Genomic DNA, 19,822 nt, shown 5'->3' on the forward strand with positions numbered 1-19,822 from the left:
CCTATTCTATTTAAAACTCAAGAATACTTATGCTTGACAATATTTGATCCCAACTCTTTACGACAGTCAAAAGTCCATTTAAGACGACTCTTTTTGGATCCAACCCTAACCATAAAGCCACGAAAAACAAACTGGAGATGCCGGGTTAGTTCAGGCCGGGTCAAGTTAGTCGGGTTGGTGGTTGAATATACATAGCCCTAACAAAAATAAATTGTCTAAAGAATGTAATTGTAACACAAGTCCAAAATGCGAGAATTCACAAAGTAACATAGTGCAACCTTGTGAATACAGAAGCAGCCCACCTATGTCAAGTATAAACCACAACGTATTCAGTTAGTTAGAAATTAAATTCATGAAGATTATCACTATTTAAAACCAAGGACTGTCTTTGAAATCACCATCAAAAGATAACACAAATGACATTGAGAGAGGGAGAGGGGTTTGAGGGAACATATACTGCAGATTAGCATCAACAACAACAATTGTCATACTTATTTAGCCCACGTTAATTCACGTATTGTCTACCCAAAATTAAGTAAAAATAAAAACAAAAAAGGAAGATTGGTCCAACATAGTATATGAGAATGCATACACCTGCCACACTATGGGCCTCTCACTTCATTTTTGCTTCCTTAAACAGAACATGACGATTCACTCGAGGGTCAAATTTCCGAAATTCCAGCTTCTCAGTCATCTTAGTTGGCTTCCTCTTAACGTAAAAGAACCCAGTCCCAGCAGTTGAGACAAGACGAATGAAGGTTGCCGCAGCCTTCTTCTTGTTACCCATTCCTAACTACACTAGAGAAAACCAATTAAATAAGTATCAAAAAATACATATTCATAAGAGGTAACAACAACAACGAAAAAGCCTTAGTCCCAAATTTTGGGATTGGCTATGGATCCTCAACAAGATTAGTTAGGGCCAACCACATGTATTCTTTTTCCCCATTCTATTCTATCCGAAGTCATAGCCTCTATTACTTCCTTAATTGACATGTTATTTTTAACTACTAATACTAAAGTAGGTCCAACTCCCATGTATCTATGTAAAATATGTAATCATTACATGCAAATTACTATTTCACCACACCTGGTTTTGGGCAAAAATAGTCAAATACCACATTTTGGGGAAATTATTGGCAATCTAGCACTATTTATGAAATATATAGGAATGTACCACTTTTTTGGTACTCGAGTTTCACAAACTCGAGTTCCTAGGGGTTTTGCCACCATGGCACAAGCTGAGTTGGACTGTGGGATTAAAAAATGCCAGATGGTACTCGAGTTTCTGGGACTCGAGTACTGTGTTAGAAGTACCCGAGGCCCCTAAACTCAAGTCTGGCTCGGGTTGCATGGTAATAAAAACACAAAAGATTGAACCAGTCCAGTACTTGAGTTTAGCGGACTCGAGTACTGTGCTAGACCGTACAATGATGTCTTTAAAGCCAATCCATCATTTTAAACAGTCCATGCAAGATTGAATACTGTGGACAGAAAACTCGGACTTAAAACAGCTCAGGTAAACAAGCAGGCTTCAGAACATGGCCTGAATTGGTGAATAGCCAGTTGAAACTTGAAACTACTGGAATCAACAAGTGAACAATTTACATATTAATATATACCAATAAAACCAGAGAGCACAAAATAGACCTTTATGTGGTAAAGGCTTATAATCAAATATTCAAAATCAAGAGGGTCATAACATCACATTCACATTTTCTGTTTTTATTTTCCTCAGCAATGCAAATAATATATGTCGTATAAAATTGGAAAAAGTTATGTGCAACAGATAAGAATCACAGATATCACAAGAGTGAATTGTCTATGGAATGAAATTACATTTTTTTTTTCAACCACACAATAATCACCTATGACCTATCAAATAATCCAGCCACATCTTTCATGGTCAAACTTAAGAAAACATAAAAATCTAAGACTATACTCAAAAACCCACCTAATAAAAACGCAATTTTTAATAGACAACACCATGTATCATATCATATCATACAAGTTACCAACAAAATGTTATGGTAAATCACAATTTATTATTACCCAATCAGGGAAAAATCATAGTGAAAAATTACCCTGGTAAATCATAAATCTTTAAACATTTTGCTCCTGTAGCTTAGGAAAAAACTCCAACATAGAAAAGACAGAAAAAGAATTACACAAACATGGTTACATATGCATATGCCCCCCCCCCCCCCCCCCAAACAAGATATTAAAATCAAAGCAAGTGGCATGCAATATCCAGAGGAAGGAACCAAATGCCACATCGCCTAAATTGTATAACTGAGAAACTTGAAACGATTCTTGAACAGTACTCAAGTCCACTAAACTCGAGTACAGGTCTAGTTCAATCTTTTGTGTTTTTATTACCATGAAACCCGAGCCAAACTCAAGTTTAGGGGCCTCGGGTACTTCTAACATAGTACTCGAATCCCAGAAACTCGAGTACCATCTGGCATTTTTTAATCCCACAGTCCAACTCAGCCTGTGCCACGGTGGCAAAACCCCTAGAAACTCGAGTTCACTGAACTCAAGTAGCATTTGGTACTTGAGTTTGTGAAACTCGAGAAACAAAAAAGTGGTACATTCCTATATATTTCATAAACAGTGCTAGATTGCCAATAAGTTCCCTAAAACGTGGTATTTGGCTATTTTTGCCCCTGGTTTTGACATATAAGTTTAACAAAATATTCCTCCTCCCAAAACTTTGTCCACTCTAACAAAAAGCTCGATGGAACACATTGTGCAAACAAAACCATTTTAAACTTCACAAAGTTAACAATTTTTTTAGGTCTGAAATCATTAATAATCAAAAAAAAGCTTTGAAACATAGGTTTGATAAGTGATGCAGAAAGAGAGAAAATCTTCCCAAAAAAAACAAAATTAAAGATATGCTCCAAAAGCAAGAAATCCAATAGGAAGTCAAAGATATAGGCATGTGACCAACAAAGCTCTCTTCACCAAAAAGATTCAGTTCACTTCCCTTTTTTCTAAGCATCATCATGTTTGTGTTTTGGATCAGTGGACTGTGAGAAAACTAAAAGAAATTGAAGGAAATCAGCCGGTGAGATTTCTAGTACTGCTTGTAAATTTGTAGAGAAGAAAAAAGAAGCAAGAACTATATAGGATACAATAAAAATAGAGATAAGCGCTTAGAGTAGAATTTTTCTTTTTTAAAAAGTCTTCTTTGATGAGTTTTGGAGGTTTGCTTGAGAATAGTACTCCACAGCAAATAGAAGAACTAGAAAAATCACTTTGAGTGGGTCAGCATTATTAAAACAAATTACATCTCTTTTTTTCATGAAATCATAAAATAAATAATAAATAATAAAAAATAAAACCCTTTTACTATTATATAAATCAATGTCATAACCTTCAAATCAGATTTCGCACAGTTCAGCATCCTACAAGAATTTGATTATCCCGCATTGCATTTTTAGGTAGAACTAGGCAGAATATAGGCCATTACCAATTGCCAACCACCTAAATTAGAGATTTTGAAGATGCTAACAGGAGACTTCAAACAATCTGCTTCTTTTTTTAGTAATGCCTCTCATTTTGCTAGTAACCCGTAATCTCTAATGCTAGTTACGTAACGCTAACCAAGCCTTAGTCCCAAACTTTGGGGTCGTACGGATTCTCAACAATCTAATCAAGATCAGCCACATATATTCTTTTTCGCCATTCTATCCTATCCATAATTGACACGTCCTTTTTATTTTAGGTCCTCATTTTCCTTTTTCATTTTTCTTAATAAGCAAAAATCATGATCACTGCACCATCAAAGCAAAATCTCGATTGACAAACAATGGAACTCAATCTGAATTCAAAATATGAATAGATAATTTCCACTTGACACTCCCAATTCAAGTTGCTGAAAACAGTAGCAGCAGCAGAAGCAGAAGCAAAAGCAGATTTTTACATTACTTAATAAATCAAACAAAACTCAGTTGAAGTTTTAGGAGCTTCCTTTTTCAGCTTTCGGATTCAAAAAGCAATAACTTGATTAACAGTTGAATCGCAAAGTGAAATTCATCAAAAAAAAAAAAAAAAAAAATTTATAGCTTGAGTTTAGGAGCTTCAATCTGCACAAATTTTTTTCAATTTTCATATATATTCAAAAAAGCAAAAACTTTACAACGACGAAGACAAAAAAATTGAAGAGAGAATGAGAAATTTCGTAAACGTACCTTGTAAATCTTCGTGAAATTTTGAAAACCCAGCTAAAACCCTAATGAGAAATTAGGCTGCTAGAGCTAAATACTCCACTCAGCCTTTTTTTTTTTTTCAAATAAATAAAACAAAAAGAACTAAAAATGGTGAAATGACAAAAATGACCTCAAGAGGTGAGCTTATTACCCAAAGTGCCCCTAAAGCTCATTCATTTTTGTATCATAGTCCAAGGTGTTTGTTTTCTCAAAGTGAAAACCGGATCAGTTTTTGAGTGAAAGAAGTCGGTACCCCTAATTCTTCGCTTTTTTTTTTTTTTTATTGAAATTATTTTGATTTTATAGTGGTTTATAAGCTCACAAGTTCATTTCTATTTTTTTTGTTAAATTTGTGAATTTGGAATAGGGCAAGAGAAATTGGAATTGGAATTGGGGATTTTAGGATGGCGAGTGTGAGTCCGAGTAGCGCGGCGGATCCGAGCGGGGAGCCGATCCCGACATCGGCGGTGCTGATGGCGGCGTCGAAGCACATAGGGTTGAGATGCGAAGCGGAGAACTTGGACTTCCTCAGGTGCAAGAAGAAGGATCCTAACCCTGAGAAATGCCTCGACAAAGGCCAACAAGTCACTCGCTGCGTTCTTGGCCTGTACGTCTCTCTCTCTCTCTCATTTCCTTTTATTCTTCTTATGTCATTTCAATTTGTGCTATTTGGTTGCTTTGTTTGGGTGCTGAGACTGAGAGAAATGTTGAAGAAGATGAAGAAATTCATATGAGTAATTGAATTAGTGTTGGAATTTTTTTTTTTTTTTTTTTTTTTTTTGGGTTTTTTGAGCTAGACTGTACTTGGAGGATAACAATGTGGGTAAAATTGACTTGATTTTGAAACACTGTTTGTTTCGGCAATAATGTTTTCTGAGTAATTTTTTAACAAGTATTTTCTATAAAACTTGATAGTATCCTTAAATTTATTTAGCTAAATGTGAGATAGAGTTATTTTCAAATACTGGAAAACACGAAAAAACTATTTTTACACAAAGTTTTCCATTGTTTGTATCGAAACAAACAGAACGTCAAAGCCGAGGTACGCAATTAACTTGATTTGAGGTGGACTTGACTTGATTTTGAAATTTGAGGGACTTTGATTTTGTGTTAAAATTGAAGAACGGAATAAAGTGAGAAAATGTGCTAGCATTACTGAGTATTAAAAAAACTAAAGGGTCAATGAGCTCTAGCTCAAATGATATCTCCTTTGCTTGTAAAAGCAAGGTCCATGAAACCAAAGACCTTACCCTCCACCTTGTGAAGTTTCTTTGAACCTTTTTTTATTCTTTCATCTATCTATCGTGTCCTTGGTTTTTAAAAATATTTTATCTAACTATCAATAAAAGAATAATAATAATAATATATATAGAGGTGGAAACAGGGTTTTCAGTCTCTAAATCTTATTCTAAAGTTTTGTTGTAATTGTTTGTGTTTCCTTTTGAATTAAAGTTCCTTGGTCTATATTGTTAACGACATCCCAATGCAAACCATTCATTATTAAATGAGTGGTTTTGGTTTTGTTATGCCTTCAGCCTTTAATCAAAACAGTGTCTAACACTAATTTTGGCATCTATATAAGCCATTGATAATGTGGTGAGAGATAAACTGCAATTCAATTTGAATGTATACATTCTCTTATGGTTGGAAACAAGAAAAGGCAAGGGAAGGTATCATTATATGATCGTGTGACTTCTATTGTTTGTGATTCCTTGTGTTTTGTTGTGTGCAAGTATGCAACCCTTAACTTAGTGTCTCTTTAACTACATCCATGAAGGAAGAATGTTATGTTGGTATTCAGGCTATATCTTGGGTATAAGTCAAATTTTACAATGTTTCTTCTTGAATAATATGATTAAATGATAAGGCTGTCTCTCTTTTTGGTGTCCTGAGACTAAATATCCTTAGGAATTGCAAAAACATTTTGCACGTAGCTTCCCTTTGCTAAATTTGACTGCAGATAATCCCCTATAGGTTCACAAGGTGAATTTTCAATCTATATTGATATTCAGAACTTATTGTTGTTTAACCTCATGTTTCAATTCTATCTTCTTCTTCTTCTTTTTTCTACTCAACATTTAATCTTTGATCTTCAACCTTTTTCCGTGTACTATCAGTCATATAATGCATAGCATTGTAGGCAGAGTTCTTTCTTAACATTATACTCTTCTGGAAAACGTCCACACCTATTGAGGGAGATAACATTTTAGGGAGACTCCAATTGAGTAGTTAATGTAATATATAGGGTCACCACTTTACCCAAAAACTTAAAGACTGGTTTTGGGTCCAATTATGTTATATTAACAACTCATTCTTCTCAATAGTATCCAATGTGGGACTTCACTACTCAACTAACCACACTATTCACACATGAATATTCTAACACCACCAAAATAAACTCTCGAATATCTTTGTTTGTTAGTTTTGGGATGGAGATTTTGTAATGTTGAAATCTTAACAACCAATATTTTGAATGAGAAACCCAGATAACACATTTGCAATAGCTGTGTTATTAGTAATAAAACATCACAATCTAGACCATGATCAAGTAGAACTTGATCATGATGACATGACTTGATTAAGGTCAGCTGCCCTGCTTTTCTGAATAAATAGCTGTGGCTTTACTTTGCAACCACATGCCCATGCTTTTGATTCAGTTAATGCTTGTTGTAGCTCATTGTTGGAAATTCTTGTGGCTTGAAATGAAATTGTACAATGGTCACTACGTTCAAATGAGCCTCCGTTAAGCCTAGTAGGATATTTCAAATGGTAACCCCTTTGCAATAGTATGTTGAAACTGTAGATGATATTTCTTGAATTAATAATCTTCCAAGTTTCTTTTTAAGCTGGACTAGTATGTTTAAATTATTCCCATTCATTAGAACATGACATTGGACAACTCAACTATTCAAATGAGCCTCCATTAAGCCTAGTAGGATATGCTTTCAGGTGTAATTTTATTGGCAAGCAACTACTTGTTAGTTTTTTTGACATTCATTTTCATGTACTCCATATAATTCACACAAATTACATAATTCATTCTTGAGGCCACATTATTTTTTTATGGTTCTGTTATAATTTATGGAACTTCTATGTAGTATTCTATCAAACTATTTGCATGGAACTTTTTAAGATTTTGCATCAAACATGCACAGTGGTATGCTTGTTGCATTTTTAATGATGGGATTGTTGGCCCTTGCAGGCTGAAAGATCTTCACCAGAGGTGCACAAAAGAGATGGATGGTTATGTTGGATGTTTGTACTACTATACAAATGAGTTTGATTTATGTCGCAAAGAGCAGCAAGAATTTGAGAAAGCATGCCCTTTGGAATGAGAAAATAAGCCTAATCCCATGCGCACAATAATATAGGCATATTGCATTGAGCAAGTGCTGTTGTTGCACACAGTTTTAATGGAACTTGTCTGTCGACATGGATATTTGTCACCCATTTTGTATGTTCAGTGTTCAGATTTTTCATTGGAAATGTTTCCAATCTCGACAATGTTGCCCTCTTTTCAAGCATAATTATCGATGACTACTTCTCAAGAGTTCAATCATTGATGACTACTTTTGGTAACAGCCCCCTTCTTTTGTTTCTGTTATTCAGGGTGAGGCTTGTTTGCCTGTGTAGTTTGTTTTCTCTCTTAATAAAATTTAGGGTTCAAAAAAAAAAAAAAAGGTAAGCATATTTTATTGGTATTGTGCTTGAGAATGGCTTACAAGGACTGGAGCACCAGAACTGCATCAGAATGTAGACTAATGCCTACTGTTTCACAATATTAAGATCTTATTCTTATGCTTCCATAATATGATCATATTGGAGCATTCTAAGACTGTTCTTTAGCTGTAGAAGCAATGGGAACGTGGCAGGTTACAGGTGATATAACATGTCATCATTGCTACCTCGTAGAGAAATCAACCGTGTGTTGTTTCTACGTCCAATGTTGGAATGTCACTTCAGGTCAAGTAGACAGCTACCTCACATTTCAACAATAGCCAAGTCATGCAGCTATAACTCCTGCGAGCCATAAATCTCATCGTGTCTCAATTTGATCTTTAGGACAAAACTACAAAACCAGGGCAGAGCCATCTCGTCCAACCTTTTGTTCTGTTCTGTTAATTTGGGCCAATTTCACAGACAGAATTATAATCTGAGGTGTTATTATGTGTATCAATACATAGAAAATTCCTCTCGCATGAGGGTAGACACCACATTAATGGGATCTACTCTCGTAATAGAGGCCACATGTAACATGTTACACAATATGAAAATAAGAACTCCTTTAAATGTTAAATGGGGTAGCTTGATTCATCCGATCGTAGGTCTAATAGGAAGAACATTCTTTGGGCTGGCAGTGGCAGGAGCTGTATCATGCTAATATACAGCAATTTAGCACAATTTTTGGGTCTTCAAAAGAAAAATGCTACACATTATTTTTTTGCCTGGACACTTTTCCCGGCCTGCTTATGTACAACTTTTTTAATCTCTGCTTTTCTTGGTACAATTATACTTCTCAACTTATTTTTAAGCACAAAAAACCAATGAAAATAAACTCTCCTGAGTCCCCACCATATGAACAATGAAAGGCAACAAAGGCGCCAATGATATACAAAATTACTAAGTGTGCGTTTGGGAAGCGCAAAACATCTACATCTGCGGTTTTTTTTTTTTTTTTTAAGCCGTGATTGTTGACTTTTTCCGTGAATAACGTACACTGTTCACGAGACCCACAAACTTCTCACAGTACTATTCACATTTAAAAATTATTTTACTACAATGTTTTCAATTGTATCCAAACGGACCCTAAGTAACGAAATAGACCTATGCATATCAAAAGTACATGCTTCTACGGTAATGCCTTTTACCACAGATGAAATTTTGGCATGAACATATAAACGTTTATGCACCTGGAACCTAGTAGTTTCATCTAGGACACCCATGTAACTAGAAAATGAACCACCACAGCCAAAGATCAAACCATGAGGATGGGCACAGCGCCAATCACCACATATATAAGGGATAAATCGTTAATTAATTCAAAAAAATTTATGCGAAAATAAATTTTAAAACTAAAAACTACAAGTTGCAATTTGTACAATAAATAATCCATTCCCACAAAGTTGCTAATGGTGACTTACGGTCAAATGGAAATTACTTTGCACCCCAAATAAGGTAATGGTTTTCAAAAACCAAAGCAACCATAGAAATGAGTTAATGCTCCTTCAGAAATTACAAGCACCCATTTGACTAACAAATGAAAGGGTTAAATCTGACAAAACACAACCACAGGATAACAACAGTCATAATATTACCAATGTGCATGCCCTTCCAAATACGAAACTAATTCTTCTTCTAGCCAAACTAATGTTCCGAATTCGCTTTGAACCAGTGAAAACACAACATGAGAGCAGCATGCGACAACCATCAGCGAGGACTGCACAGAAAAAATAAAGAAACAGTCGCCTTTCTTTAATGAACCATTGCTGATTTAATAAAGAAAAATTATCTTTAGATCTTCAATTAGGGAACAGCAACAGATACTGTCCGTTCAAATGGAACCTCAAGAGATCCATATGTAGAGCCATTTTTTTCAAAATAATTTAGATCTAGAAACTGACACGAAGGCAAAACTTTCCAGCCCTAAATGGCAATCATAACCCCAATGAATAAGGCCTACCTTATTGAATTTATTTAAAGATTCAAACATAGATTACCAAATACAACAACATAAAGACCAGATATAATGATGATACAGAGTGTATTAAAAGATGTGCATTAGAGAGAAGACTATCATTAATAGAATCTGAAAAAATATAAAAGGCTTCCTACCTGTAGGATCGTGACCGAGACAGACTGCGATTATTGCCCCTTGGACTTAATGACCTACTCGGTGCAAAATCCCTCTCATCTTGGGGACTCCGACCATTTTCTCTTGGACTTGGGGACCTCCTGTACTCCCTCTCATCACGTGGAGGAGGTGATCGTGAAAATGACCTAGATCGCACGGGAGAACGATAATCATCCCTAGCCACATGGTCCCTGTCTCAGTGGCAAGAGGCACACATTAATTTATAAAATAAGAATAAAAAAGGATAAGAAGGAAAACCAAAGCTGATAAATCAGCACATAGAACAAAACTACATATATCCATACTGAATAAATCACACCAACAAGAATCATCTCTACTTTTCACAAGCAGAAACCTGTCCAAATTGTCATATCCATAAAGCTTCATCAACAAAATTAACTTCACACAGTCAATGAGATTAAAAATGGGTTTTTGTTTTATCACTTACATCCTCTTCAAAATCTAATTGATCAAAATATGGCCTTTACCTGCACCTTTCCAGGATTTCGGAACAAAAATATGACACTTGATCCAAACAGTGAAAGTTAGGCTCTATAATGATGCAGTGGATGATCAGCATCTGATAACTTCATAGCTTTCTTGGCACCAACTTTCTAAAACCTCAAACTATCTTTTTCTTGGACAATGTCCTCATATCTCTATCAGTAAAAACTTTGAATTGCTTCCCTTCTTTGAAGAAGATTTCTTTCTTTGGCCAAATATATGCTCTATTGTTTCTTTCTTAACTGGATGGTATATGCAAAACAAGATATCAAACTTAACAAAGTTCTTATGAAAAAAATATAACTTGAAAAGTTTCAATAAGAAGGAAAGTATAAAGTACTCTCATGATTCGAATCATCTCTTCTTCTTTTTTTATAATCATGATTCGAATCATCTCTTGAACCAAATTTATCTTAGTCAAGTTCATTCAAGAGTAGCCAGCCTCACAAACCAAAAGTAGGACAGGAAAGCCCATGCAAGTTGTAGAAAATAGCTGGGGAATGGGAGATTATAGATAATACTTATGGAGAAACTTTGATAGAAATGTAAGCAAGTTGCCCATCACTTTATGCTCTCTTTTCTTGTTAATCTTTTTTAACCCAGAAGTCTTTAAAGTCTCCCCTTTCACTTTAATATCTGCATAAACAATGCCACTGGCAGATATTATTCATTGGAACACATGTGACATTACCTCTAAGATAACAACCTCCGTACATCAAAAAGTCACAACAAAGGATGGTCATCAAGGTTAAAGGACCGGATATTAGTTTTTAACTTTCCAAGACATCAAGCAGTAAACCTGCAATATTTTCTCAATCTCACACCAAAAACCAAAAGGAAAAGAACTGCAATACTTGGTTGTTAAAATTTCTTATATAAACAATTTTGCAACATCAGAAGATAAGCTCACTATTATACAGAAGCTTATTAATCCTGATATACTAACGTCCAATGAAACCCAAAAGACATATGTCAGAAATTGTTCATGTCAAATGTAAACTTTCCTTCAAAAGTATAACAAAGCCATACAATTTCACCAAGAAACAAAAACAAACAACAAAGAAAAACATAACAGGTAACAATCTACCAGAATTCATGCAAAGGCATACAGAAACAGTGTTCAGATAGCAAAATATAAACTAACAATTTTGACTCATAAGTGCTACCAATAAAAATATCAAGTATATTAGTTTTAAATTCAAGCTGTATATACTGATTCTCCACCTGTGCCACTTAAATTTATTGGCTACACAAATCAACATCAGATAAAAATAAATATAATGAATTCACATCCATGAAAATTGAGATCTAGCAGATATTCACATACCACCCTTTTTCTTACTTAATGAAATCAGTATTACAAAATCAGATGAACATTTAGATTATAATCTCACAATACAACTAGGTATAATCTATTTAAATTCTCAAAGAAATTGAATTGGTCAAACATTACACAGCCAATCCCAAGCATAGGAAAGTGTAAGGGTTATATTGAGTAGACAACCAAAGGAACACAGATGGTCAAATGGAAGGTTTTGCTGAGTTCAATTAATTATATTACATTAGCAATAACAAAACGATCGTATTGAAACGCTATTATTCACAATATTCTGAGCTTCTTGTTCAAGTTTTATAGGCAATCTCCCATTACTACTTGATATATAGCAGAAGCATAGCCATTTCTCCATGACTCTACGGAGCAATTTAAGTTTTTTTTTTTTTTTAATTCAATTCAATTGTTACACTAAGCAGGGGAAGGGGAATTAGAACCTTGGTTCTCCTCATGGACTCTATTTTTGCCTGGACCCGACAACATATGAAATAAACAATGCCACATATGCATACCCATTGAGTTATAACAAATAAGATGATGTGCATACCTCACCTCAAGGAACATTTAAAAAAGAACTATGATCCAAACACACTGGACTAAAGTAATAAGAGGAGAAATGATAACATTTTAAATTCCTAATTATAGCGAAAACTCTTCTAACAGATAGAATGCAAACCTTGAGTCACGCCTAACTGGAGTTGGAGACCTTGAGTCAGCTGTGAGGGGAAAAAAGAAGAATCAGGATAATTTAGTAGAGATTTTAAAGGTAACTTCATAATCTCATTTCACAAAGAGCTACAAATATACTTTTACAACTTTATAAATGTATAAAAATTAAATGCACAAGTGAAAGGTCAAACTGACAGCGGTATCGACGTCGAGGGGACCGTGGTGGAGTTCTCCTTCTACGGCTACCTCCATATCGATCACTACTTTATTATGGAGAGAAAAGAGGAAGAAATGAAAAACAGGGTCAACAGGTGATTGATTAAGTATACTTTTTTTTTTTTTTGATAAGTAATAAGTTTATTGATATCAAATAAGGAATACCCTAGTACATAGTGAGTGTACAAGGGGTCAAACAATAATAATAATATTCTTATTGATGCATAACAGAAGTGAACCGAATGTTGTAATACCTTACACGGGTAGTTGTACGCATTTCTTGAGGAGTTTTTCTGTTCTCTTCAGCAAACACAATTCTTATCTCCCGTCCACCAATAATTGTATGATTCAGTTGTTGTTTTGCTTCCAAGGCATCTTCAGCATAACGGTACTTCACAAATCCAAAGCCTCGTGGCTCCCTAAAATTACAAAAGAACACAATTCAACATCATGATTTTAAATTATGATAATAATGGAAGCAAAAATTCAGCAAATTAGCAAGTAAATGAATATCCATTTCATAAAATTATTTCCTCAATGAATTCTACTTCTTTCAACACACATAAACATCAACAGTAAGAAATTAAGGACTTCTAACATTGAACTAATCTATAATTTTACCAAATTCCATACTTGTAACCAATATCTTAATATGACACATGTTTTTTACTCTGGACATGTAGAATTAAAAATACATAGCTGCAGTATTCATTCTTTTTTTTTTTTTTTTTTTTGATAAGTAACTTAAAAGTATATTGAAAAAACACAGCCCCGTACATAGGAAATGTACTAAAAAGGCAAAGACATCAAGAAATCAAAGTACAATGCTCAAGCAACCCAGAAAGGGAAATACAAGAAAGAGAAGGTAAAACCAAACACCATTCAAGAAGAGTAGGAAAGAAAAAAGACTTAAACTCAAGAATGGACCGTTCATGATCCTCAAAGCTTCTCGAATTTCGTTCCCGCCAGATACACCACATCAAACAGTGTAGCACAATCCTCCAAACAACTATATTACGATGCCGCCTGAAATTGCAAGACCAGCAATCCAACAAATCCACAACCCTTTGCGGCATCACCCAACAAATACCAAACAAACAAAAGATCATACTCCAAATCTCAGACGCAATAGGACAGTGAAGGAGGAGATGATCTACAGATTCCCCACACCCTTTGCACATATAACACCATTCAAGAACAACAAAGTGCCTCTTCCGAAGATTATCAATAGTTAGAATCTTGCCTAAAGCCGCAGTCCAAGAGAAAAAAGCAACCTGAGGAGGAACCTTCGATTGCCACACCATTTTCCAAGGGAAGGGAATGACAGTAGAATGGGATAGAGAATGGTAATACCCACTCACCTTAAAACCTCGACTACAAGCTGGCTTCCAACAAAGTTTGTCAGCACCAACACCCCGGACCTTTGTGGAATAAATTAGGACCAAAAACGAATCCAAAGAAAGCGACTCTTGGTCATTCACTAAGTGACAAATGGTCATTCACTAATATTAAGTGTAAAATCTACACAAAAGTAATAAATAGGTTGCTGTTTTACAATCCAAAACATGAGGATAGCATCTCGATACAATCTATTCTAGGCGTATGCACGTACTTTCTCTCACACAGTTTCACAGCTCCCATGAAGAATTATAATACAGATATAACTAAGCTCACAATCAACACAGCAAAGGATTCAATTTCTCATGACCTTAGCGCAACAGCAAGTGCCTACCACCAAGCAATGTGTCACAAGTTGAAGCCTGGGAGTAAGGCTGACTACCACCAACCACCCAAGTGAGGAGCTCGTACACTGAATTCAACCCTTTTTTCTTAAGCTACACACACCCAATGAGCCTTAAACCATGACCTCAGGTACAAGGTGCCAAATGAGCTAGAGCTCATTGGCAATTCAAGTCAGGGAATCAGCCTCTCCAAAAAGGTTAAGTCTGACTACTGACCACCTCTCTCAAAACTCAGAGAAACTGACTTTTTTTTTAAGTTTCAGACGCACCCAGTGGGTCAACTTCAGGTAGGAGGTGCCAATTGAGCAGAGCTCATTGGCAATTCAAGTCGAGGAATCATAATCTCCAAAATTTTGGGGTAAGACAGACTACCAACCACCCCTCTCAAACCTCAAAGAAGCAGAGGCCTCATGCACTGAATTCAACCTTTTTTTTAAGTTACACACGCATCCAATGGGTCCTAAACCATAACTTCATGTAGTAGGTGCCAATCAAGCTAGAACTCATTGGTAATTCAATTTCCCATTATCTAACATATAAAGTCCATAGAAGCAACCAGTTTTGACATGCAACACACACACACAACGAAACTCGAAAATAAAAAATCAACCATGTGGGCATGTATAGTAACAAAAATCAAGCATACCCAGTATAGTAATTCTTCGGAAGATACACATCCTTCACCTGACCAAACCGCTCGAATGGACCCCTCAGATCTTCAGGCCTGAAGTAAACACCATAATTTAAAACCTAAATATTCCAACTTTTTTTCTAATAATCCAGAACCAATTCATCAAATTAGAATTAGTATTAAAAAAATTTGAACATAAACACAAACCAATTAAGAAATTCATGAAACTATTAAAAAAAATTAAAATTATTGAAGGAGTAGAAAAGACCTAGCGTCAAGGGGGAGATTGCGAACGAGCAAGCCAGAAGGAGCAGGAGAGCGACGCTGGTCTCTGTACGACCTGCTTTCACGGTAGCGATCGCGAGGCTCGTCGTCGTAGTATCGCTTGCGGCCACGCGGCGGGGTTCTGCTACGGCGGCGAGGGCTGTAGCTTCTGCTTCGGCTTCTGTACCTCGCCATTTTTTTGCTTTGCTTTTTTTGAGGGGAAACCCTAGAAGGAGGAGAAGAGCAGAGAAAGCAAAAACCCTAACCCTAGAGGAAGAAAGAGAATAGTGAATTTGTTGCGTCGTGTGGGTTTCGAAAGTTTTGGAGGGAGAGAGGGATAAGGGTTAGCAGACACCCGGTACGCTTTCTTGCTAGTTAAGAGTCTGTTTGGGGCTTTTAAAGTCTTTTTACTCTGATTTTTTTTAAAGATTTTCCATCTATGCTCGTGATACTAGGTTTTTATTATTAGACCAAGACATTAATAAGTATTTAGTATAAATCTCTTATACAACCATTAGAGACTTTATCAGTTTAGCTAATTGGAATCACTCTTTAATATTTGTTTGATTGACTAAGTTAGAACATTTGCATTGAGATTATTAGAGCTTCGAACGTGTCGAGTGGAGTTGAGATGTATATTAAAAGTTTAAATTTGTTCCTTTTTTTTAACCTAAACTCATTACCAAGCAATATTACATGTTAAAATTTGATTCATTTTATTGTCAAACAAACTTAAACATGTTAATAAGTTAATTAATTTATTATTTTTCAATATATAAGGTCCGTTTGGATACCGCTTATTTTGCTAAAAACTGAAAATACTGTAGCAAAATATTTTTTAAATGTGTTAATAGTACCGTATGACCCATTTTTAATGAAAAAGTTGCTGAAAAAAAAGATTTGTGTGTCCCGTGAATAATGCACGGGACCCACTGAATAGTGCCATTTCAGTGGAGGTGAAAGCTTGTCAAAGAGGTAGTGAGTCCCATGCACAGTGCACGGGACCCACTGACAAGAGACATCCCACATTCACGTGCTTCTCAATTTAAAAAAAAAGGAGGAAAACGCAAACGCTTGGGATTTCATTGCTATCCAAACGTATACATAGTAAAACTAATACTATAATTTACTCCCTTCACAAATTTATAATTTTTTTTCCTATGAACAGACTATTTAAATTATCGATAAATATAAACATATTTATATATGTGTATATATATGTAGAGAGAGAGCGAGAGAGAGAGATGAATTGAGCCTCGCATTCACAAATCTATATCTATATATCTATATATAAATTTAAAAGCTGAAAAGTTATTGTTATTATTCTCTTGTTGAGCTATATTGGCATAGAAATTTAGTCTACCTCGATCCATTTCAATTGTCTTCGGTTCATTTCTGTACATTCGATCTACTTTGGTCCATTTTGGTCTATGCGGTCCATTTTGGTCCATTATGCTCCCTCTCTTTCATTCTTTCCTGCAACTCTACTTTAGGTTGATTAATTTGTATGTTTTTTAAATATTTTTCTACTTTGAATTGCTTTGGTGTTGTGTTTCCAAACTCCTAAGTTTCTCATTACAAGTCCTCTTTCTCCCCTTATAGCTTGGTTTTTTTGAAAACCCCTTATAGCTTGGTTTGATTTATGTTTAAGTTAATCATTAGTTTGGAAGTGAGAACTTGAGTTTATATTAAAACAAAATCTACATGGTTATATATTTGAATGTGCCTATCAATTTTGAGTAACATCAATTATAATTACGTGATAAATTTTAATTATCATGATAATTTTTCTAAGAGAATGAGAAATTAGAAACTTACCAAAAGAAATTTGGAAAATATAATGCATAATCTAACAATAATTAGAATTATATGGACCACTTTAAAAAAGAATAATATAAATAAAATATCAAAATAATAAAGTTTTACATTTGTAAAATTAGGGAGATAGAATTTTTTTTTTTTTATAAATTGTATAATTTTTAGGGAGAATAAACTATTGTTGAGATCCAAAATATTACAAGTATTGAAATCCAAAACTAATGGGCCCTTAAAGATAGGAAAGGTCCAATCCGTGAGCCAAAGCCCATTTAAAAATAGAAAGAGGGAAGCTCAAGCTCATGAAGGAGCGAGCCTTGGGCCTTAGGGAAGAAAGAAAAGGCAGAGGAAGTTTGGCCCAGCCTCTGTGAGAAGAGTTCCCGATGAACCTAGAAAGAGACTGGACCAAGATACTTAAGAGCTGCTAGAACCAAGGAAGAAGATCCTTGGGAAGTGTAGGAAAGAATCAGCTGGGAGTTGGACAGCTCAGGGAAGCATGCTCATGGACACAAGGAACGAAGATAGACATGTCCCAGCAATTGCCTATGACTAAGAAAAAAGTTGGTGACTTAGGAATCAACACTTGGTAAAAAGAAGCCTGGTACCTAGGGAAAATTTGAGAAGTGAACTATGAAGGAAGGTGGCTGGGGATCTTTCAGCTAGACAGGGGGAAATCTGCCTGTTTAGAGAAAATGACAAAAGGTGAGGCAACCAAAAGGGGTTCTGAAAAGGTCTCTCTAGTAGCTTTGAAAAAAGAGATTAAAAAAGTCAGCCCCTAGGACTCCCCCAAAAGAGGAAGATCAGTTGGAGACTTTTGGGAGGGAAACCTTAAAAGAATAATGTAGTGAGAAAATGAGGAAAGGACCAGCCACCAATGTTGTTGACACAACATTGGTTCTGGTACCCAAAGCAGCAAATAGAGGGAATCAATAGCACACAAAAAACCCTAGGAATGTACCATAAAAAGGGGATCAAACCCTCAATAAAAGGCATTCAAAATCAGTTAATCAAAGTAAAAAGAAGCATTAGAAAGAGTGATTAAACCTCATAAAATAGAGAAAAGAGAGAAACGTTGTGAGGGATCGTGTGATAAATGTTTGAGGATACACTTGGATTTAAGGGGATTCAAACTTCACAAGTCTTGGAAGCCTACAGAGAGCTATCTAAATTTGTAACTTTTGAACTTAATTGAACCTCGTGGCATATCCCAGCAAAAATAAGGACTAATGTATTAAAAGACTTGATATAATGACATACCACTTTACTTTATGAGGATCCCTAACGTCCTTACTTATTTTTTCTTTATTTATCTACTGTTCCTCAACCATTTAATTTACAATATGTATATATTTGCATGTATGAATGTGTATGTGTTGTCAGACCCATGTTTTGTGCACAACTTGGTTCGCAATCAGTCCAATATAATTGCAGTGAACTAAGCCCAATCCACCAAACAACAAGTATAGAACTCTTTGGGGTCTAGGATCCTCGTTTCCACTTGGGCCTAGATACTGTCTAAAATAAAACCCACAACTATCTACAAAAACATTTAGAGAGTAAATTTTATATACCACATCTCAAAATAATTATATATTCTCACACGATGCGTGAGTCGACGACTAGTACATTATTATGTTCAAGTTTGACTTATTTAATAGTTGAGCTTAACTTGTTTACTAAACTAACAAACATAAACAAGAATTTTTCCGAGCCAAGCTTCAGTTACTTATAAACAATTAGGTTCATTTATAGCCCTATAGATCAGCAAGCAAAAGAAAAAACACCAAAAACCACTCACATATCATCATGCATCACTGTTCAAAAAATTGCAAAAGCTATGATTCTCTTATAAGTATATAAGTGAATTGTAGCTTTTCTTTTCTTTTTTCTTTTTTTTTTTAATTTTTATTCACTCCATTGTCTCCATTTGAGACAATTCTCAAAACTTAGGTAATAAAAATTTAGCCAAATAAACAATTTTAATAAATTATTTTTCATAAAGTACGCTATTTTAATATGCAATTAGGTATATCCATTTGCCGCAAAGAAAACATAATTATTTGGTGTAATAATGACTTCTAGAACCAAACGTTTATTATATAGTATTTTTAAAGTATACAAAACAAATACATACTATTAGGTTTAAACTTGGAAAATTCCATTCAAATGTAATTGTTAAATGTGTTTGTAGTCAATTCATTACAGTACATTGAAGTTGAAGAGCATCTGCACATGAAGCAGTTCAAGAAAAGCAAGTTTGTAAAGATTCGACTGCTCTTCGATCAATCGAGAATCAAGATTATTGACTTGTTTTAAATTCAGAAAGTCGGTTGTGCCGAGGTTTCCATACCCTACTGACATTAAGTACAACACAAGCACTATTACAATCAATTGGAAAAAGGGATAGAGATTGTATTGATGTGAACCCTGGAGAGATATCATCCAAGCCAAACGCCATAAACTTAGAGAATCAAATTGAGAGATATTCAAGATCGTGTTGGTGCAATCAAGTGACTAAGCTGAAATCACAAGATCCCAGTTGTTCATGGGGCCAATCAAGTACTGTATTCAAGAGGTAAT

At 35.1% G+C, this 19,822-nt stretch overlaps 3 protein-coding genes across 4 annotated transcripts; 1 reads left to right on the plus strand and 2 right to left on the minus strand.

Moving 5' to 3' along the window:
* Positions 1 to 463: 463 nt before the first annotated feature.
* On the minus strand, positions 464 to 793 carry LOC126689195 (uncharacterized). Its single transcript, XM_050384276.1, has one exon. The coding sequence runs from the start codon at positions 785 to 787 to the stop codon at positions 614 to 616; it is 174 nt and encodes a 57-aa protein (XP_050240233.1). The 5' UTR covers positions 788 to 793; the 3' UTR covers positions 464 to 613.
* A 3,509-nt stretch (positions 794 to 4,302) lies between these two features.
* Positions 4,303 to 7,776, plus strand: LOC126689194 (NADH dehydrogenase [ubiquinone] 1 alpha subcomplex subunit 8-B). The gene is made up of 3 exons (XM_050384275.1): positions 4,303 to 4,462; positions 4,585 to 4,824; positions 7,420 to 7,776. The coding sequence occupies exons 2-3, from the start codon at positions 4,622 to 4,624 to the stop codon at positions 7,550 to 7,552; spliced, it is 336 nt and encodes a 111-aa protein (XP_050240232.1). The 5' UTR covers positions 4,303 to 4,462; positions 4,585 to 4,621; the 3' UTR covers positions 7,553 to 7,776.
* A 1,578-nt stretch (positions 7,777 to 9,354) lies between these two features.
* LOC126689196 (serine/arginine-rich SC35-like splicing factor SCL28) lies at positions 9,355 to 15,803 on the minus strand. 2 transcript variants are annotated; one of them, XM_050384278.1, is made up of 7 exons: positions 15,432 to 15,803; positions 15,179 to 15,256; positions 13,045 to 13,209; positions 12,770 to 12,834; positions 12,582 to 12,621; positions 10,050 to 10,259; positions 9,355 to 9,654 (listed from the first exon to the last, which is right to left on the minus strand). In XM_050384278.1, the coding sequence occupies exons 1-7, from the start codon at positions 15,620 to 15,622 to the stop codon at positions 9,645 to 9,647; spliced, it is 759 nt and encodes a 252-aa protein (XP_050240235.1). In that variant the 5' UTR covers positions 15,623 to 15,803; the 3' UTR covers positions 9,355 to 9,644. The 2 variants fall into 2 exon arrangements, with proteins under 2 accessions (XP_050240235.1, XP_050240234.1); XM_050384277.1 differs by having other exon boundaries at positions 12,770 to 12,837.
* Positions 15,804 to 19,822: the final 4,019 nt, after the last annotated feature.

Source organism: Quercus robur, chromosome 6 (genome assembly GCF_932294415.1).
Source record: "Quercus robur chromosome 6, dhQueRobu3.1, whole genome shotgun sequence".
Lineage (NCBI taxonomy): Eukaryota > Viridiplantae > Streptophyta > Magnoliopsida > Fagales > Fagaceae > Quercus > Quercus robur.

What these genes read in the sequence shown, in the direction of transcription:
- LOC126689195 (XM_050384276.1), bottom strand. Translation starts at nt 787, where the DNA reads ATGGGTAACAAGAAGAAGGCTGCGGCAACCTTCATTCGTCTTGTCTCA.
- LOC126689194 (XM_050384275.1), top strand. Translation starts at nt 4,622, where the DNA reads ATGGCGAGTGTGAGTCCGAGTAGCGCGGCGGATCCGAGCGGGGAGCCG. An exon ending in ACTCGCTGCGTTCTTGGCCT is followed by an intron (nt 4,825 to 7,419) that starts GTACGTCTCTCT and finishes TGGCCCTTGCAG; the next exon opens with GCTGAAAGATCTTCACCAGA.
- LOC126689196 (XM_050384277.1), bottom strand. Translation starts at nt 15,622, where the DNA reads ATGGCGAGGTACAGAAGCCGAAGCAGAAGCTACAGCCCTCGCCGCCGT. An exon ending in AATCTCCCCCTTGACGCTAG is followed by an intron (nt 15,257 to 15,431) that starts GTCTTTTCTACT and finishes TGTTTACTTCAG; the next exon opens with GCCTGAAGATCTGAGGGGTC. An exon ending in CCGAAGAATTACTATACTGG is followed by an intron (nt 13,210 to 15,178) that starts GTATGCTTGATT and finishes TTGTAATTTTAG; the next exon opens with GGAGCCACGAGGCTTTGGAT.